Below are 19,808 nucleotides of genomic sequence, written 5' to 3'. Positions count from 1 at the left end.
TACCATCATGTTTAAGTGGAACTTAGTCTTGCAATCACTAATATCCACAGGTCCATGAATGAGTCAGTCAATTTGGATAAAAACATTCCTTACTTTCCATTCCATTTCCCTTTTACTTGCTGAGAAATTGTACAATTTACCCCAGTAAATAAAACTCAACAAAATATATTTTAGTAGATGTTAAATATGTGTTCCTCTGTGAGCTTTTTCTGTGTATTTCATTTCATTTTCTTTTATCCAAATGCATTTCAACTATCCACTTACACTCCCCTAAATGTGTGGTTGCTGCAGGGGATCTTGGAAAAAAATTGTTCAAACATATTTTTTACTTTGCTTTTAACTTGTTTACTATTTTCACTTGCTACAGTAGACATCATAGAGTGAGTGGAAATAAAATAAAACTCACTTAAAAGTTTATAAAAAAGAACATTTCAGTGTGCCTGTTACAAGAAAAGCTGCATTCCAGAAATTTTTATCTTTTGGATATTTTTTATAGTCAACAGAGCATTTACTTCTTTGCATATGGTATGAGGACTTTTAAGCATAGATTTATATTTGCTTTAATGCATTTTTTTCCTTGCCTAGATGCTTCAGCTATGTTTAATGGTGAAAATTAGTCATTTACAAAGGCAAAATAATTGTCAGACTTAAGGCTTTCTTTTCTCCAAAATAAATATGATGTTAAATGTGATACACATTTGAAAGAGTGTGCTCTTTTGAAAAGTTTCAGTTAAAGTATAATTAAAGTGAGCAAATTAGAATATCAGTATAGAAGGACATTATTATAAGACAGTAGAAAACATTACAGCTGTCATTCCTCTGGACAAATGTTAGCAACAGATGAAATTACTAATGTGGTGGACCCAACATAAGCCTCCTTGTTTAAAATCTGTAGTCTTTCTTACTGACTCAAACAGGTGGATTTGTTTTTCTGGATTTGTTTTATTAAGGTTTTTATTGTTCGCCAACTGAATTCTTCATATAATTTCCACTGCAGTCTGCCTCTTTTTACTTAATCTCCCTGCCTATCTACAGTCTGCACTGACACTTAAATTGAGTTGATTGATCATTTATAAGATGAAGCCTTGGAGGATATTTGCTGCTTCAGATTACATAGCTCCCTTTTGTCCTTGGCTGCAACCTGCTGCACAAATACCTGTTTTCATTTTAATCATGTTGATTGCTAATAAAAAGCAGCAAAATAACTCAAGAGTTAATGTTAATGGCCATGAATGTGCCTATAGATTATTTTGTTCTGTTACACCTGGTGATTCAAGGATAGCATTTAATCCCTGAACGTTGCTGATCTTCCCTTGGTAAAACCTGAGTGCACACACTATTTTCTCTCTCTATTGTGGTCTACCTACACAGACTAATTTTATGTGATATACAATTACATTACCACACATTCGAGCTTATTGAGTTAACAAACTATGTCTATTTGTCTTTTATTATGAGGTTCTAAGAAATCCATTATTTTCATTGTATTAGCACTTTGTCACAGAGTACAGGACTATAAAGACACAGTTAAATATGTTTGTTGTGTTGCCATTGCCAACTGGCTGCCTGTTTTCCAAATGCCATGTTTTAGAAACATGTACTACTTCATCCTAAATATCAACATGCGCCTGACTTTTTTAAAAGTTCTGTTTGAAAATATTTGGTATAGCACAGTGATTTCATGTACTGCATAACAAGTAGTTCCTAGTATCTCAAGAAAAGAGCTTCCTATATGGAATATTTATATATAGTAGCACAGGCAAAAATATACTTCAGGTAGCAATCTTTAGCATTACTTTTATGTAAACAAAACTCACATCTTTCTCTCCAGTATGGCAGGGGATTTAAATGGGATGTAAAAGCCTGGATAATAATTTCTGTTTGATAGAAAAATTACCAGATACAAGTGAAAATAAAAATCCAATTGAAGATATTCATTATAAGAGCCGAAGTTTAATGGGTTATTTTGTTGCTTCTATTTTTGGTAGGCTTTTCAACGTCAAGTACAAGAAAGTTTAACTCAGCTAGAATTGATCAACAAACAGTACCGCCGCTTGGCCAGGGAAAACCGCACCGATTCTGCTGGCAGCCTCAAGTTGATGGTCCACGAAGGAAACCAAAGATGGGACAATTTGCAAAAACGAGTGATGGCCATCCTCCGCAGACTTAAAGTATTCCTCCATTTTCGTTCATTTTAGTGCAATGTTTCTGCAGTTGAAGGGACAATTTTAAGAATAGCAGTTTTCTCTCTCCCTTTTGTTATCTTTGGATTTTGCTGTAAATGGGTAAAGGATATCACCAATGGGAAAAAGCTGAATTGTTTGGATCGCATAGTTACCTCACTTTCCTTTTGTTTAATAGCATTTCATTGGCCAACGTGAAGAATTTGAAACGGCACGTGACAGCATTTTGGTCTGGCTTACAGAGATGGACTTGCAGCTCACCAACATAGAACACTTCTCAGAGTGTGATGTTCAAGCAAAGATAAAGCAACTCAAGGTACAGAAATATAAATCTAGAGGATCACAATAATAAAAAAGCAAAGCAGATTTTGTCATTAACTTTATTTTTATGCAACATAATATGTGTGAGGTAAAAATAATAAGCTTTAAACTTCATCACACATCCATAAGCAAGGTTGCGTACAGTAATGTTATTGTATGTATACTACAATGGTGCCACCTAGAGTCATTTTGAGATGGGTAGCTATATGAATATGATAAACAATAATAAGTCAAGCTGTAAGCTGTGCTTACTATGAAAATCCTCCCCTTACCCATTGCTTTTCCACTGCAACTCATCCTCCTAATCAATTTATACCATATGTTTGCCACATCATAAAGTAAAACAGGAATTTGCCACTCACGTCTTCTGTCTCAAATTAGTTTGTTGTTTAGGAATAAAACACATTCCTAAAACACATTTTACGCTTTTCTATTAGCTGTACAATTTAAAATAATTAAGGTAAATTCTCTATAAAGTTTTACTACAATTCCTATCATTACGTACTTGCTGTCTAAGTCTCATGAGAGTAACTTTGTCATTATGAGATAGCCTCTCTGTGACACAAGGAAATTTTGATTCCAAGTTTGATTCCTTAATGATAAAAGAAAAATTAGTAAATGGCTAAAATCAGGTAAAATATTGCCACCTGTTATAAAATTATACCCTTTGCACTACTGCCTGTACGGGTCATGACCAAAACCTGCCCTATTGAAGTATACTTTACAAAATACATTTCTTCTTTTCAAACTGATAGTTTTATGGGATGCTTATGGTTATTTATTTTTATTTTTTATTTTATTACATTTATATACCGCCCTTTCCCGGAGGACTCAGGGCGGTTTACAGGGAATTAAAAACCAAAAATACAAAAGTTAAAACCAAGTTTAAAAAAGATTAAATTTATCCCTGTACAAATAAAACCCCAATTAAAATAAATTAATCCTCAGCCTGGGCCAGAGAGCTCGAAGAGCCAGGTCTTCAGGCCCCGGCAGAATGAACGGAGGTTGGGGGCAGTCCTCAGCTCCACTGGCAGCTGGTTCCAAAGGGCAGGCGCCCCCACTGAGAAGGCCCTATCCCTGGGTGTTACCCGCCGGCAATCTCTTACCGGTGGGACCCTGAGAAGACCCTCCCTGTGGGAGCGCACTGGACGAAGGGAACTTGATGCCGGCAGCAGGTGTTCCCTCAGATACCCCGGACCCAAGTCATGTAGGGCTTTATAGGTGATGACCAGCACCTTGAATTTCACCCGGAGGGCAACCGGAAGCCAATGCAGCTTGCGGAGTAGAGGTGTTACATGGGAGTATCGGGAGACCCCCATCACAACTCGCGCGGCCGCATTCTGCACCAGTTGAAGCCTCCGAGTGGTCCTCAAGGGCAGCCCCATGTAGAGATATATATTTATGTTAATATAGGCATCAGGCCTTGAGCAAAATTTGGGGTCATCATAACACAAGGATAGCTTTGTTTTTATTCTGTACAGTATCCATAATGCACCCTGCCCTTGTTTAGCAACTACAATCTATTCTTTAAATTGGGATATAAATAGTCACTAAGTGAATAGGTGTCTAAGAGAAAGAGAGAGGCACTGCAATGACCATTGGTTGCTGCTGTCACATTTAGATAAAGGTCTCTTATACACCTATGCAAGTGTTACTCTTACTCCAGCATATGTTGTGATCAGTTTAAAAAAAATACTGTCATATTTGAGAACATTTGCTAAATGATGGACCACTCAGTGAGGAACGGCTGCAGAAATCTTTGCTAAAGATAAAATAAACCAATCCATTGGTTATATGTACCAGAAACATACAGCATTAGCAATTGTCCCCACTGAAAAAAGAAGACTCCATAAAGAATTTATTATATAAAATTAGATTAATGCATAGGTTGCCATTTTCTTCTAAACAGTTCCTCACTTATGTGACATAAGATTTTTGCAGGGGGGTGGGTGGGGAATTAGTTAATAAAATATACAGTATAGTGATTGGCCTCTGGGTCCTAACTTTTCTTATGTTCTATATAATAAATTACACTTTGTTTTTTTCAGGCTTTTCAACAGGAAATCTCCCTGAACAACAACAAAATTGAGCAAATCATTGCCCAGGGTGAGCAACTGTTAGAAAAGAGTGAGCCTTTAGATGCAGCTGTCATTGAGGAAGAGTTGGACGAGCTGCGACGCTATTGCCACGAGGTTTTTGGCCGAGTAGAAAGATACCACAAAAAATTAATTCGTCTTCCGGTAAGCGTTAACTTTGAGATATATATATATATATATATCAATATTTACACATTTTGTTAATGTTAGACATCATCATCATAGACTCTGTCTTCTCTTCTTCAAGCACCTACAGAGTTATAGCTGTTTTGGATATGTCATGTCCTAAGTGCAGCAGCCCCTTCAAAAGCCATTTTTCCCTGCATTCATTAGGGCAGAAATCTGCGCAAATTGGAGAGGAAAAACAACCAGACTGATAAATGAAAAATAATCATTGGGCCACAAAGGAATACCTGTTGGGCTGTTCCGGTGTTCAATGGCTATGAGGCAGCAGCAGCAGCACCTAAACTGGAGGCCTCGGTGAAGCCTGAAGGCTTTGGAGACACTTGGCAGCATCTCCTTCCAGGAGGGGTTGAATTTACTGACTTTTTAAAAAAATGTGGATGGGCCTTCCACGGCTGCTTGGCAGATAGCATGCAGCCCTGGGCTATATGTTTTGCAGGTCTGCATTTGAGCATCTCCAAATTACACTGCTGAAGTCTGGCAGCAGAGCTGCTGTATATTTTTGGCAGAACGTTTTTTGGGGGAACGGAACATAAAACAGATTCATTAAGCCTCTCATACCTTCATATTGTTCTTTAAAGGCCCCCCATACACTACTTAAAGAAAAAAAGTTGCTCATCTCTCAACTAAAAGATGCCACTTTAAAGTTTCATGTAGATCTAAGGTCTGAGTTTACCATTTATCCTAAATATTCCCCATGTTTTTGTGAGGAAGTAAACATTTTTATTTACTAAGTCTTTTTTTCCAGTCTCCTAAGTGATCCCGCAAAATGAAGAGAGCTAGAAAACAGCCTAAAGTAATAATGTGTAATAATGAAATGCAAAATGAAAAGAAATAGAGCTGGTACTTTTCCAATTTATATCTTTCAATATGTGTGTGTATGTGTATGTATATATATTATAGATATATATAAGTATTCTAAAATATTTAACAGATACTATATATATAGTATAGTATATATATATATAAAGGGAACAGAAAATAAGACATCCTACTATTAAATACAGTACATTGTGTTGTTTAAGTGTTCCCTTTATTTTTTTGATCAGATTATATATATATATATATATATATATATATATATATATATATATATATATATATATATATATATATATATATATATACACAAAAGATATATATATATATATATACATATATCTTTTTTTAATCTTGAAAGGATGGATGTCTTGCAGCGAGAATTTTATCTTCTTGACCTAGCAAACAGTAGAAGGGCTCCTTATGAAAAGCATTCACTATTGTTTAATGTCTCCTTCCAGCTCACAGACGATGAGCACGAGTTATCCGATCGTGAAGTGGATTTGGATGAATCAGCAGATCTTTCTGACCTGCACTGGCATGACAAATCTGCAGACAGTGTCCTTTCCCCGCATCCTTCCTCCATTCTCTCACTGTCTCTTCCCCAGCCTCTCCGAAGTGAAAGGTCAGGGCGGGATACGCCAGCTAGTGTAGATTCCATCCCCTTGGAATGGGATCATGACTATGACCTGAGTCGTGACCTGGAGACAGCAGTTTCAAGAGCCCTTCACTCTGACGAAGAAGGGAGGGAGGACAAAGATTTTTATCTTCAAGGAGCTACAAGCCTGGCAGGTACAATCTATCAACAGATGCTTGATCTGCACGATCTTCTTAAATCAGATCATCTCCCTTCAACCCGGCCTTTACGATTGAGACGTTTGATGTAAGGTTACAGGGCCACTTCTGACTCCAAAAACCCATTACTAATACTCTCCAACTGGCACAGAAGGAATTAGTGAGATACAAGCAGTCCCCAGAGTAAGAACATGTTCCATTCCCAAGGTCTTTCCTTAGGCCAAATTTGTATGTAAGCTGATACATTGCGTAATGAACTTGAACCATTGCATATTCAACTTGAGTCATTTTGTAGTTAAATTTTGCTACAGTAGGCTCTGTTTAAGTCATCCTTAAACCAGAATATTCTTAAGCAAAATGGATTTATTGGATGACATTGCACAATTAAGTCATAATTCTGGGGAAAAGGAATACCGTAATTGTGTGACATAGATACATACAGTACATGCTTTCCACTATCTCCTCAGTTTCTTGTTAAAATCAATAACGGTGATTTTTGTTTTATGTTTTCCTTAGCACACTGCTAGGATGCTAGGCATTGGTGCACTGCTGTTAATTTCTTCAACCAGTAGGTGTCATCATGTCTAGGTGCTGTCCAGCTGTTCATGTTCTTGACCTGCTGTTGGATGCCTGCTTCTTTGATGGTGACTAGTTCCTGTTCTGGGAGATTGCTGTGAACTATTCAGTTTCTGCAGTTGGTGGCTGTGCTGTTACTGGGCTGTTGCATTGAGTACTTGGATGGTTCTTTGGAGAACAGGACATTAGTCTTCTTGTCCTCTGCTTCTCTAGTGCATCTCTTTAGTCTGGTAGCCAGTGCTGTGAGCTTTTGTTTAGTAATCTCTAGTGCTTCAGATGGAATCATGGAATCTTGTATTTTTTTCAGCAGTAGAGTCCTAATCTTAATCATCATGTTCTTCTGTAATTCTATCAGTTGACTAACCTCTCACTGAGTTGCTTTGATCTTAGCCTATGACCTATTCTGGGGAGGGGGATATGTACTACTATTCTGGACTGTGTAGCCAAGCAATTCCAGAATTATGGTGGTATAGCATATACCAGTTCATTGCCGACAGAACATAATATTTGTAGCTCAGGGTTGAGCTGCGTAAGGGACAAGTGTGGTCCTTAGTGTTTGATTGTTTCCTTACAGATGCTGGTAATGAAATGTCTGCAAGAAAACAACCAAGCTCAGAAAGTACCAAAGACCCCCCAAGTTCATTGGTTTTATCGATGATCTCATATCAACAGCTATGCTCTGTAATGGAAGGAGTGGCAGTGGCATTCCAGCTTCAGGTCCCCATTCAGTTGTTCTTGAGTCTAGGATGTAATCTATCTCACGTTGTGTGAGCAGCTTCCTCTTCACTATGTTGAAGTGTTCTCGTTTGGTGTGGATGCAGGTTTTCTGTCCATCTGTAGTTCTCACATATCCCCTCTTATTACTGTAGGTCTACTGTTGTAGTAACATTCCATCAATTACAGGTTTTCTTGTTTCGTCCATGTATGGTTTGTTCCAGTAGCCTACTTATTGCTTATTGTCCTGGTTTCCGAGACCTCTGAGCACGGTGACTCTTCCAGTTCATGTTACTCTCATATTTGAGGTAGGCAGGTGAACTATTAAGGGTATTTGCAAGGTCCCCTAGTAGTAAAGTACTGTAAGTAGCAGCCAGGATTCAAACCTCAGTCTTCCGTCTCAAAGGCAGAAATCCAACCACTATGCTATCTATATAAGCTTACCCACACTTTTGCATGCATTCATTCATTCATTCATCCATTTATTCATGACATTTGTACAGCCATCCATCTCACAAATGTGAGTCTGGGCATCATAAAATAAAAACAACCTTAAAAACAAACATTAATAACTTTATTCCAAAATAAGGACATTGGTATAATGTTTTAAAAAGAGAGGAACATTTTTGATGTTCCAGACAATGTAGCCATCTCACTACTTCTCCATTTCCCGGAGATCCCCAAACATGTTGACAGAGCCACGTTTTGAGGGACTTCCGAAAGGCTACCAAGGATACATAAAAAGTAGGTTTGGAGGTCTGGTCAAAGTCTCTCTCATCATTATGTTTCAAGAATGGCATGTATGGTAATGCCCTTGTGTATAAATACACATAGATGACCAATTGAAAAAATTAAGGTCAGATGTTCTTAGAAAAATCATGGAATTTGAACGAGATAAGCATCGTGGAATATACATGTCAGCTTTCCCAAGTAGACCAGATAGGAAACATGACCAGATGAGCTAATTCTACTTTATTGTAAGGTTACATTAACAAAATCTTGCAAGTTTGTTTTTTTTAATCCCATTTATATCCCGCCCTTCTCCGAAGACTCAGGGCAGCTTACAATCTAAAGCACAATGTGCTTAGCAATAGCCTTCATTCTATGTATATACCTGCTTATTAGGGCTTTTGGGGCCCCCAAGTGGCATTTTTACAAAGTCAGCTTATTGCCCCCAACAATCTGGGTCCTCATTTTACCTACCTCGGAAGGATGGAAGGCTGAGTCAACCTTGAGCCTGGTGGGATGCGAACCTGCACTAATTGCAGGCAGCTGGTGTTACTTAAGGAGGCATTAGCCCACTGCTCCACCAAGGCTCTTTAAATATACAACTCTTTCTCCTTGAGAGCCTCAAAAACTAGGGAGGATCCTTTCTGAACATCTTTATTCACCCATTATGCAGCTACAGGCTGTGCCTTCAATTATCTGATCAGCATTTCTTCACCCAGACTCTCTAGATATTTCTCAGATATCGTTACAGTACATCTGTGGCAATTTGCACCTGGTTATGCTATTTACTTGCACTACATTACCTCCAGGTTTTGAAATTTTAAAATAGGTTCCAACTTGTTATGACACTGGATTTAAGATCTCTCTTTACTTGAAGTACTTCCACTTTAATGTGATAAGGGTTTTATTTGCATTAAGGAGTTCCCCTTACACTGCCTTTTTGTACTATCCATGTTTTTCTCAGACGTGCTGCAGAGTCCCCTAAGCATCTAAAATAGGCTAGAAAAGAGTTCTGGGATCAGTGGATGAAAAAGAAAGTCTGTTTCATAAAGGATTTCTATTATAGCAATGTAGTATTGGATATAGACCAGAAACTGTGATGAATTTCAGTTCTCTTTCTCTAAGCAAAATGTGGATAAACTTGGTAAATTATTTTCTTTTGAAATTCACAGATTCTTTTCAATAATTATTGCTAAGAATCAATGGCTGTGTTTTATCTTTGCAGATGTAGTGATTCCTGAGAGCCCTGAAGCCTATATAAAACATACTGAAAATGCTCTCAAAAATGTCTGTGGTAGGCATTAAAAAGCCTAAAATTTCTACAATCCTAAAATATCTCTAGTAGAGCTTTTTTTAACACATCTGCTGCTTTATTCATTATTTAACCAATCACTCTAATTCAGGGGTGTCAAACTCAATTTCAATGAGGGCCGCATCAGCATTGTGGTTGCCCTCAGGGGGCCGGGTGGGTATGGCCAGGTTGGGCGTGGCCTACTGGGTGGGCGTGGCCAGCTCTACATCGTTTGCATCAAGGGTGCCTATGGGAGGCTGGGCAGGAGTGGGACAGATCTGAGGGTCTCTGGCAGAAGGAGGGTCTCTGAGCCAGGGCCAAGGCAGTGGGGGCCGTTCCCTCCCTGTTGCCAGGATGGCTTCACGGGCCACATGAAACCACTTCACGGGCCGGATCCGGCCCCCGGGCCTTGTGTTTGACATGTCTGCTCTAATTCACTGAGATGCACCAACAAATTAAAAACTTATTTTCTCACACAAAACATACCTTGTAAAATATTGTTGCTTCCAGTTGGATATTTGGCAAACACAAAATGTGAGCTCTCTCTTCTTTAAAAAGTATAATACAGAGTCATAGTGCTAACATCCCTGTCTCGTAGTATGTGAGCTGGGGAAAAATGCCTCAGTATATATTGTATTGGATTCAGATAAGAAATAACTGATATCACAAACTGTATAAATTTATTGTGCTACACTACAAGGAAGGTTTTGCAAGGCCAATAAGCATTATATGGGTGGAACTGAACGAATATAAAGGTAGTCCTGGATTTGCAACCATTTGTTTAGTGACTGTTCCAAGTTACAACAGTACTGAAAATAGTGACTTACGACCATTTTTCACACCTAAGACCATTGCACCATCTCCCTGATAGCATGAACAAAAATCGGGAACTTGGCAATTGACATGTATTTATGACATTTGTACTGTGCCGGGGTTCATATGATCCCTATCTGAAACCCTACCAACTGACTTCCAACAAACAAAGTCAACAGGGGAAGCTGGATTCCCTTAACGGCAGTGCAATTGATTTAACAATTGATTTAACAATTGCACTGATTCGCTGAACAACTGTGGCAAAAAAAAGGTTGTAAAATGGGGCAAAACGCACTTAATGACTGCCTTGTTTAGCAATGGAAATGTTAGGGTCAATTGTAGTCGTACGTTTTGAGGGCCACCTGTAGTGTTGGACTGGCTTCCCTTCTCTGCATTAAAAGACCTTCTTGTACAATTTGAAAATATTGGATGGCATGACACACTGCACAAGCTGACCTCTGCTCTCACAAGGTCTCCTCTCTCCTTTATGTTTTTTTTTAATTCCCATTTATATCCCGCCCTTCTCCGAAGACTCAGGGCGGCTTACAAGCTTAGCAATAGCCTTCATTCTATGTATATGCCTGCTTATTAGGGCTTTCACACACCCCCAAGCGGCATTATTACAAAGTCAGCTTATTGACCACAACAATCTGGGTCCTCATTTTACCTACCTCGGAAGGATGGAAGGTGGAGTCAACCTTGAGCCTGGTGGGATGCGAACCTGCACTGATTGCAGGCAGCTGGTGTTACTTAAGGAGGCATTAGCCCACTGCTCCACCAAGGCTCTTAATGTTCCATGCATAGACATCCCATCTTTTCCACCGTTCCTCAGTTTTACTATTTCTGTTTGGAACTTGCATCCAAAGAGAGGGATTTAGGGCCGCCAATAATTTCTACTATGCTGAGAGGTGGATGTAACTGGATTTTATTCCGAAAGAGTTTTTTTTAAAAATCATGAAATATGAATGCTGAATATTCTCCCAATATTTCTGATTATGTCTGTAATAAAAGGAAGGTGCTATGTCTTTTTTTAATAGCAAATATGTATCATTTTTGCTGCTTTGCAGTTTAGTTTTCTACTTTAAAAAAATCTGTAAAATATAGACATATAAAACCCAAATAATCAGGATTTGGGACATACTGTTTTCCTTGCATGCTAGAAAACTAGAAATAGACACAAGGAAGCATTCCATCTCTGAATTTGAAAGAAAATTAATGGATCACTCAAATTTATGGGGGTTTTGTTTGTTTGTTTGTTTTTGTAATTTATCCAAAAATAGCCATTTGTTTTCTTCTGGGATATACTACTGCAGCCTGAAGCAAATTGTAGAGGATATGAAATTATTTGAAAGGAAAACAGAATGTAGTTTTTTTTCCTCTCTCAAACACTCTCCTTATTTACCTAGTGAGAATACCACAAATATTTAAAAAATGTCTGAAGATGCAATAATACAAGTAGAACATTTTGCCTTCCGTTCAGAGCTATTTTTAAAAGTAGATTGCTTTGGTCAATAGTATATATCTTCTCCTTAAAAAAAAGTCACATCTGCTCAATTACTTACTCATTTGCAAATTACTTATAGATTTAATTTGTCACAGACATGCTATTCAGTCATGCTTCCTAACCTAATTAACCCCACTCTCCATTTCATCGGTCTGAGATATTTTAGCTGCTCAAGTTGATAACATCTCATTTGTATAATTACTGCAGGAGAACCAGGTTCCTTGGAAACACATATTAGGCAGCTTGACAAAGCTTTGGACACGAGTCGTTTTCAAATACAGCAAACGGAGAATATAATCCGCAGTAAAACCCCTACAGGGCCTGAGCTAGATTCTAGCTACAAAGGATATGTAAGTACTATGAACATAGACACCTAGTGGCTGGATGTAAAATTAAACTCCTTGAGGTACAGAAGTGGTGACTTCTAACCTTAGAAAGAATGTGAAGTGCTGCTGTCCTAACAAACTAATAGTAGCATAAGTTATCACCGGCCACAAGTCCATCTTGAAACATGCAAAGTGGACCAGTATTATTCAGGATGGATTGATGGACATATCATAGTTCCAAATGCTAGCGGAAATTATGGGTTCTTAGCATACATGCAACAAATAAATGCTATTTATATCTCACCTGTTTTGCTCATCCTCAACCCAGCCATACAAATAATCATCCACACGTTCTTACAATGAATCTTCTCAGTTTTATCTATTTAAGCAGTTTGCAAAACAATTGGCAGAGATTATTTTTTCATTGTCATTATTGTGTGCGTTCAATGCATTGCATGACCTTTCTAATTAATGTTTGTAGTATAGTACAAATGCAGTGATCCAAGTAAAGCTAGTATACGTATTAAATAATTGTCAAAATTATGACTACATTTCTATATAACTAAAATATTATCAAAATCTTAGCTAAATGGTGGAAACGTGGCTACTGAAAAATTATTTGGGGGGATTCTTTTAAAAAACAGATGAAGCTTCTGGGTGAGTGCAGCAGGAGTATAGATTCAGTAAGGCGGCTTGAACATAAACTGAAAGAAGAAGAGGAAAAGCTGTCTGGATTTATTAACCTGAACAGTACAGAGACACAAACATCTGGTAAGTAATAGTCAAACCTCCCATCTAAATATATGAAAAACCAGTGCTTTTTTTGTAAAAGAAAAAGGTGCCGGAACTCACACATGTCATACAACCCGCCTTGCTTACCCTACAAGGTTCCATCCAAAAAAGGTGCCGGAACTCCATTCTGAGCGTTCTATGACAAAAAAAGCCCTGTGAAAAACAAGCGGTAATAATTTACCATCCACACAGGGCACTATCCGTACATCTGAATGCCCTCTCATTCCTAGCCCCACTGTATGCCACTAGGACCTATGGTGAGATTAGAGATGTGGTCCTATTTGATGGGACATGCCTTGAGATCAGTTGGGAATCACACAATTAACGTTCCTGATGACTTTGAGGCACAAGCAGGCACTTAATCTGGTCAGATTGAACTTTCTATCATACGTCTAGTACTCTAGTAATAATAGCATGAAGTACAGTTTTTTAAATGATAAATCTTCCTTTATTAATAGTGTTAGTGACTTAGTAGATTTTACCTTGGAAACTGAGTAGGGTTTTTTCATGAAGGAGAATTCACAGCTATGATTCAAACCCTTATGAAATCCAGTCAAAGTAATCCTGATCCCATCTCCTCTGAGTGGGTCTTAAAGAGTCCTGTTCTGCAAGCATTCATTCCTTTTCCCAGGGCTGATTCTTGTAGCTTTGCAGTTATTTACAAGTAGTTCTTGTTTAAAGACTCTTGTTCAGTGACTGTTTGAAGTTACAGTGCCATTGAAGAAGGAGACTTATGGTTGGTCCTCGAAGTTATGGCCATTGCAGAGTCCCTGTGGTCACATGATTGCTATATGAGATCTTGGTAACAGATGATAGATCACAGCCTAACTAATAAGGTAAAACCAGGAAAAGCCTATTGCAGACATGGGGCCTTCACTAACAAATCTCTGCAGTTTAACAGTATTTGCCTTGTCTCATTGCTTACCCTGTGATATGTGGAAAAGAGCCTCAGGCATATCAATCTGAGGGTTTGGAGAGCTAAATATAAGGGATAAGGAGACATGCCTTCAGATAATCTTCCATCTTCTTAGGCTTTTAGTTAAGATGGCGGCGCCTGGATTGGCGGCGGCTACATTCGCCCTTGGAAGGTGAAAAGTTTTTGGAGGGATATAAGGGATATAGGCCACATGATTGGGAACAGTTTTAATGTGTTTGAGCAATGTAGTGAGACTAAGCTAACATATGACTGGCAGTTCTTAACTGTTTCGGAACTGTTGGTGAGACTGTTAAAATGGTTTGCACTGTTTGAAATTGTTCTGCCGGCAGCAAAATCTGACCGCTGGCACAGCGACGGATTCTATTGCAAATCAGGTCTGTTTCTGAAGGAAGCAGAGGAAGAGGGGTCCCGGGGTTTATGGAGCAAAGGAACTGGATGAGGCTGTCAGCAGGCCCAGAGGAAGGAAGAGAAGCTTTTGGAGGAATTGGAGGCTGCAGCAGCGTGCTCCAGGGGCAAAAAGGAGTGAGGCCCCTTTAAGGAAAAGGTGGAAGAGACAGGATCAGAAAAAGGAAAGGAAGCGAGGTGGTCATCCAGGAATACAAGCTAATTTGAGGGCTAATCCACATGGAGCTCCATTTCCATCTGTCCTGTTTGCCATTGTTCGCTCCCTAGAGACTAAAACGGACTTGAGCTGGCAACGAACAAGGAGTGTATATCAGAGGTGGTGACCCTTTGAGAGCTGTATGCAACAAAATTTCATTTTGATGTATGCCTATTGGTGTATGTTCAAAGTGACAATAACGTATTATTGTTGTTGTTGCTGCTGTTGCTGTTTCTGTTGTTGTTACTGATATGAGGGAAAGTAACTTTTCATTTGGGTACTATTCTTCAATCTATGCTCCTCTGAGCTTAAATTTGGATCAAAACTCAGAAATATACATAACCATTGTGTCAGATCCAGCCAACGTCTGGTACAGGATAGAAAGGGCTCTTATGATAACTCTCTGCTTCTGTTCTTATTATAGAGCTGAATGCCTACTCATGTGGTTAACTGGAGCCAGAAGGGAGAGTAGGAAAGGCTGGGATGGGATGGGAACTCATTCTGGTGCCTTCATCATACTTAGTGGGATGAAACATTGGGAAGTTCAGTTTGAACAGAAGGTTAAAACCTGACTTTTATAAAGCAAGATCTTCTTTCCTTAGGTGTGATTGATCGATGGGAGTTAATTCAGGCCCAAGCCTTAAGTAAAGAACTGAGAATGAAGCAGAATCTTCAACAGTGGCAGCAGTTCAGTTCTGACCTAAACAATATCTGGGTTTGGCTGGGAGAAACTGAAGAGGAATTGGAGCAGTTGCGTTGCCTTGATCTTAGCACAGACATACAGACCATTGAGTTCCGGATTAAAAAACTAAAAGTAGGTTTTCAGCTGGAATTTGTTTCAAGGTTATCCGGCTTGTTTATTTGTTCAGATAGAATAAATTTCATTTCCTTTCATAGATGTGTCCCTGAAGGTAGCAGAAGCTGAGATGGGCTAGGAGGAGATTTTATCTTTTTATAAAGGTAAAGGTAAAGGTTCCCCCGCACATGTGTGCTAGTCGTTTCCGACTCTTGGGGCCGGTGCTCATCTCCGTTTCAAAGCCGAAGAGCCAACGCTTGCCCGAGGACGTCTCCGTGGTCATGTGGCCGGCATGACTAGACGCCAAAGGCGCACGGAACGCTGTTACCTTCCCACCGTAGTGGTCCCTATTTTTCTACTTGCATTTTTTACGTGCTTTCGAACTGCTAGGTTGGCAGAAGCTGGGACGAGTAATAGGCGCTCACTCTATCTTTTTATACCAAAGATATTTTTTAAAAAAAAATTGTTTATTTTCAGAATTTCAAACCCGCTCATTTTATGAAGAAAAATGATCAGGTTACTTCACAAAATTCTTTCCTAAATTTGCATTGAAGCTACTGAAACAATACTATTTCTTCAGGTGTACGTAGATAAGCTCTAATAGGCCAATTATAAGCACAGCCTGAGGTCTGCCAAGGTGCTTTCAAATACTGTCCTGCCTATGGGCTTTAATTTATAAAACAATGTATTAGTTTGTTATGAATTCTGCTCTAAATAGTAAGATATTTAAGAAGTGCCTATTACTACCCAGCTATCAAAACATAATTTTAAAAATATGGCACAGTAATAATTAAGAAAAAAAACATATTTAACTATCTTTAATGGATGAAATGTTGAGATGGAGAAGCTTGTTTTTGGAAAAGGTTCTAGCAGTTTTTTTCCCCTCTCTTCTCTTCCTCTCTACCACCACTATGCTATTTCCAAGGAGCTACAGAAGGCTGTTGACAATCGCAAAGCCATCATTTTGTCCATCAACCTATGCAGTTCAGAATTTATGCAGTCGGAGAGTGAGGAAAACCAGCAACTGCAGGAACAGCTGTCTCAAATGAACATGCGCTGGGACCATGTTTGCTCTATGTTAGAAGAATGGCGCTGCTCCCTACAGAGTGCTCTCATGCAATGTCAGGTCTGTTCTGGCTTTTACAAAACTTTCTTCTTGGCGTCCTGGATGTAGTGTAGTAGATGTGCACATATTCATGGCCTATTTGAAAATGTTTTGGAGATATTTTTTTCTTTGAAAGGTAGCTTTTGTAAGACTTGAATTGTAATTAAATAACAGTTTCCTAATACCCCTTACCCCTTCATGGATTACTGCCTTGTCGTGGCGAAGGGGCTTGCGTAATTCAATGAAGCTATGAGCTATGCCGTGCAGGGCCACCCAAGACGGAAAGGTCATAGCAGAGAGTTCTGACAAAACGTGATCCACTGGAGAAGGAAACGGCAACCCACTCCAGTATCTTTGCCATGAAAACCCTATGGACAGTACCAAAAGGCAAAATGATATGACGCTGGAAGATGAGCCCCTCAGGTCGGAAGGCGTCCAATATGCTACTGGGGAAGAGCAGAGGGCTAGTACTAGTAGCGCCAGAAAGAATGAAGCGACTGGGCCAAAGCCGAAAGGACGCTCAGCTGTGGATATGTCTGGTGGTGAAAGGAAAGTCCGATGCTGTAAAGATTTTTTCTCCATAGGAACCTGGAATGTAAGATCCATGAATCAAGGAAAGCTGGACGTGGTCAAACAAGAGATGACAAGACTGAACATCGACATCTTAGGTATCAGCGAACTAAAATGGACAGGAATGGGTGAATTTAATTCAGATGACCATCAGGTATACTACTGCGGGCAAGAATCCCTCAGAAGAAATGGAGTAGCCTTCATAGTCAATAAAAGAGTAGGAAAATCAATACTGGGATACAATCCTCAAAATGACAGAATGATCTCAGTTCGAATCCAAGGCAAACCATTCAATATCACAGTAGTCCAAGTCTATGCCCCAACCACCAGTGCTGAAGAGGATGAAATTGACCGGTTCTATGAAGCCCTACAGCACCTTATAGAAGTAACACCAAAAAATGATGTCCTTATCATCATGGGGGATTGGAATGCTAAAGTAGGAAGCCAAAAGATAACTGGAATAACAGGCAAGTTTGGCCTTGGAGTACAAAATGAAGCAGGGCACAGGCTGATAGAATTTTGTCAAGAGAATACGATGGTCATAGCAAACACTCTTTTCCAACAACCCAAGAGACGGCTCTACACATGGACATCACCAGACGGTCAACACAGAAATCAGATTGACTATATGCTCTGCAGCCAAAGATGGAGAAGCTCTATACAGTCGGTAAAAACAAGACCAGGAGCTGACTGTGGCTCAGACCATGAGCTTCTCCTTGCAAAGTTTAGGCTTAAACTGAAGAAAGTAGGGAAAAGCACTAGGCCAGTCAGGTATGAATTAAATCATATCCCTGTTGAATATACAGTAGAGGTGACAAATAGATTTAAGGAATTAGATCTGATAGACAGAGTGCCTGAAGAACTATGGACAGAGGTTCGCGACATTGTACAACAGGTAGCAACCAAAACTATCCCAAAGAAAAAGAAATGCAAGAAAGCAAAATGGCTGTCTGAGGAAGCTTTGCAAATAGCTGAGGAAAGGAGGGAAGCGAAAGGCAAGGGAGAAAAACATAGATATGCCCAATTGAATGCAGAATTCCAGAGAATAGCTAGAAGAGATAAGAATGCCTTCTTAAATGAACAGTGCAAAGAAATAGAAGAAAACAATAGAATAGGGAGGACCAGAGATCTTTTCAAGAAAATTGGAGAGATGAAGGGAACGTTTAATGCAAAAATGGGCATGATAAAGGACCAAAATGGCAGGGACCTAACAGAGGCAGAAGAGATTAAGAAGAGGTGGCAAAATTACACAGAAGAACTATACAAGAATGAGCTTAACGTCCCAGATAATCACAATGATGTGGTCACTGACCTCGAGCCAGACATCCTAGAATGTGAGGTGAAGTGGGCCTTAGAAAAGCTGAGCAACAACAAAGCTAGTGGAGGTGACAGTATTCCAGCTGAGCTATTCAAAATCTTAAAAGACAGTGCAGTAAAAGTGCTACACTCAATTTGCCAGCAAATTTGGAAAACTCAACAGTGGCCACAGGATTGGAAAAGATCAGTTTACATTCCAATTCCAAAGAAAGGCAGTGCCAAAGAATGTTCAAACTACCGCACCATTGCACTCATTTCTCATGCTAGTAAAGTCATGCTTAAAATCCTACAAGCTAGACTTCAGCAGTATGTGGATCGAGAACTACCAGAAGTACAGGCAGGATTTCGAAGAGGCAGAGGAATTAGAGATCAAATTGCCAACATACGCTGGATCATGGAGAAAGCTAGGGAGTTCCAGAAAAACATCTACTTCTGCTTCATTGACTATGCTAAAGCCTTTGATTGTGTGGATCATAACAAACTGTGGCAAGTTCTTAAAGAGATGGGAGTACCAGACCATCTTATTTGTCTCTTGAGAAACCTATATGCGGGTCAAGAAGCAACAGTGAGAACTGGACACGGAACCACTGATTGGTTCAAAATTGGGAAAGGAGTCCGGCAAGGCTGTATACTGTCGCCCTGCCTATTTAACTTATATGCAGAGCACATCATGAGAAAGGCAGGGCTAGATGAATCAAAAGTTGGAATTAAGATTGCCGGAAGAAATATCAACAACCTAAGATACGCAGATGATACCACTCTAATGGCAGAAAGTGAAGAAGAACTAAAGAGCCTCTTGTTGCGGGTGAAGAAGGAGAGTGCAAAAGTTGGGTTGAAACTTAACATTAAGAAAACCAAGATCATGGCAACTGGCCCTCTCAATTCCTGGCAAATAGATGGGGAAGAAATGGAGGTAGTGACAGATTTTGTTTTCCTGGGCTCCAAGATCACTGCAGATGGGGACTGTAGCCAAGAAATTAAAAGACGCTTGCTCCTGGGGAGGAAAGCCATGGCAAATCTAGACAGCACACTAAAAAGCAGAGACATCACCCTGTCAACAAAAGTGCGTATAGTCAAGGCTATGGTCTTCCCAGTTGCAATGTATGGCAGTGAAAGTTGGACCATAAGAAAGGCTGAGCGCCAAAGAATTGAGGCCTTTGAACTATGGTGCTGGAGAAGACTCCTGCGAGTCCCTTGGACTGCAAGGCGATCAAACCGGTCAGTCCTAGAGGAGATCAATCCTGACTGCTCTTTAGAAGGCCAGATCCTGAAGCTAAAACTCAAATACTTTGGCCACCTAATGAGAAGGAAGGACTCACTGGAGAAGAGCCTAATGCTGG

General features: G+C 39.5%; 1 protein-coding gene across 3 annotated transcripts in view; it reads left to right on the top strand.

Moving 5' to 3' along the window:
- Window positions 1–19,808, top strand: part of SYNE1 (spectrin repeat containing nuclear envelope protein 1) — a gene marked incomplete at its 5' end in the record, with an annotated part of 342,823 nt that overhangs the window by 307,385 nt on the left and 15,630 nt on the right. For 2 of the 3 annotated variants that reach the window (XM_081315103.1, XM_081315104.1), the window contains 8 exons: window positions 1,989–2,171; window positions 2,362–2,499; window positions 4,553–4,744; window positions 6,064–6,394; window positions 12,232–12,374; window positions 12,995–13,121; window positions 15,283–15,494; window positions 16,402–16,602. In XM_081315103.1, the coding sequence (XP_081171229.1) occupies window positions 1,989–2,171; window positions 2,362–2,499; window positions 4,553–4,744; window positions 6,064–6,394; window positions 12,232–12,374; window positions 12,995–13,121; window positions 15,283–15,494; window positions 16,402–16,602 (1,527 nt within the window). Of the gene's footprint in view, window positions 1–1,988; window positions 2,172–2,361; window positions 2,500–4,552; window positions 4,745–6,063; window positions 6,395–9,641; window positions 9,711–12,231; window positions 12,375–12,994; window positions 13,122–15,282; window positions 15,495–16,401; window positions 16,603–19,808 lie in introns of all 3 variants that reach the window. The other variant, XM_081315102.1, reaches the window with a different exon arrangement.

The sequence above is a fragment of the Vipera berus genome (genome assembly GCF_964194415.1).
Source record: "Vipera berus genome assembly, chromosome: 1".
Classification (NCBI taxonomy): Eukaryota; Metazoa; Chordata; class Lepidosauria; order Squamata; family Viperidae; genus Vipera; species Vipera berus.
This window is presented reverse-complemented; position numbering and strand designations above follow the sequence as displayed.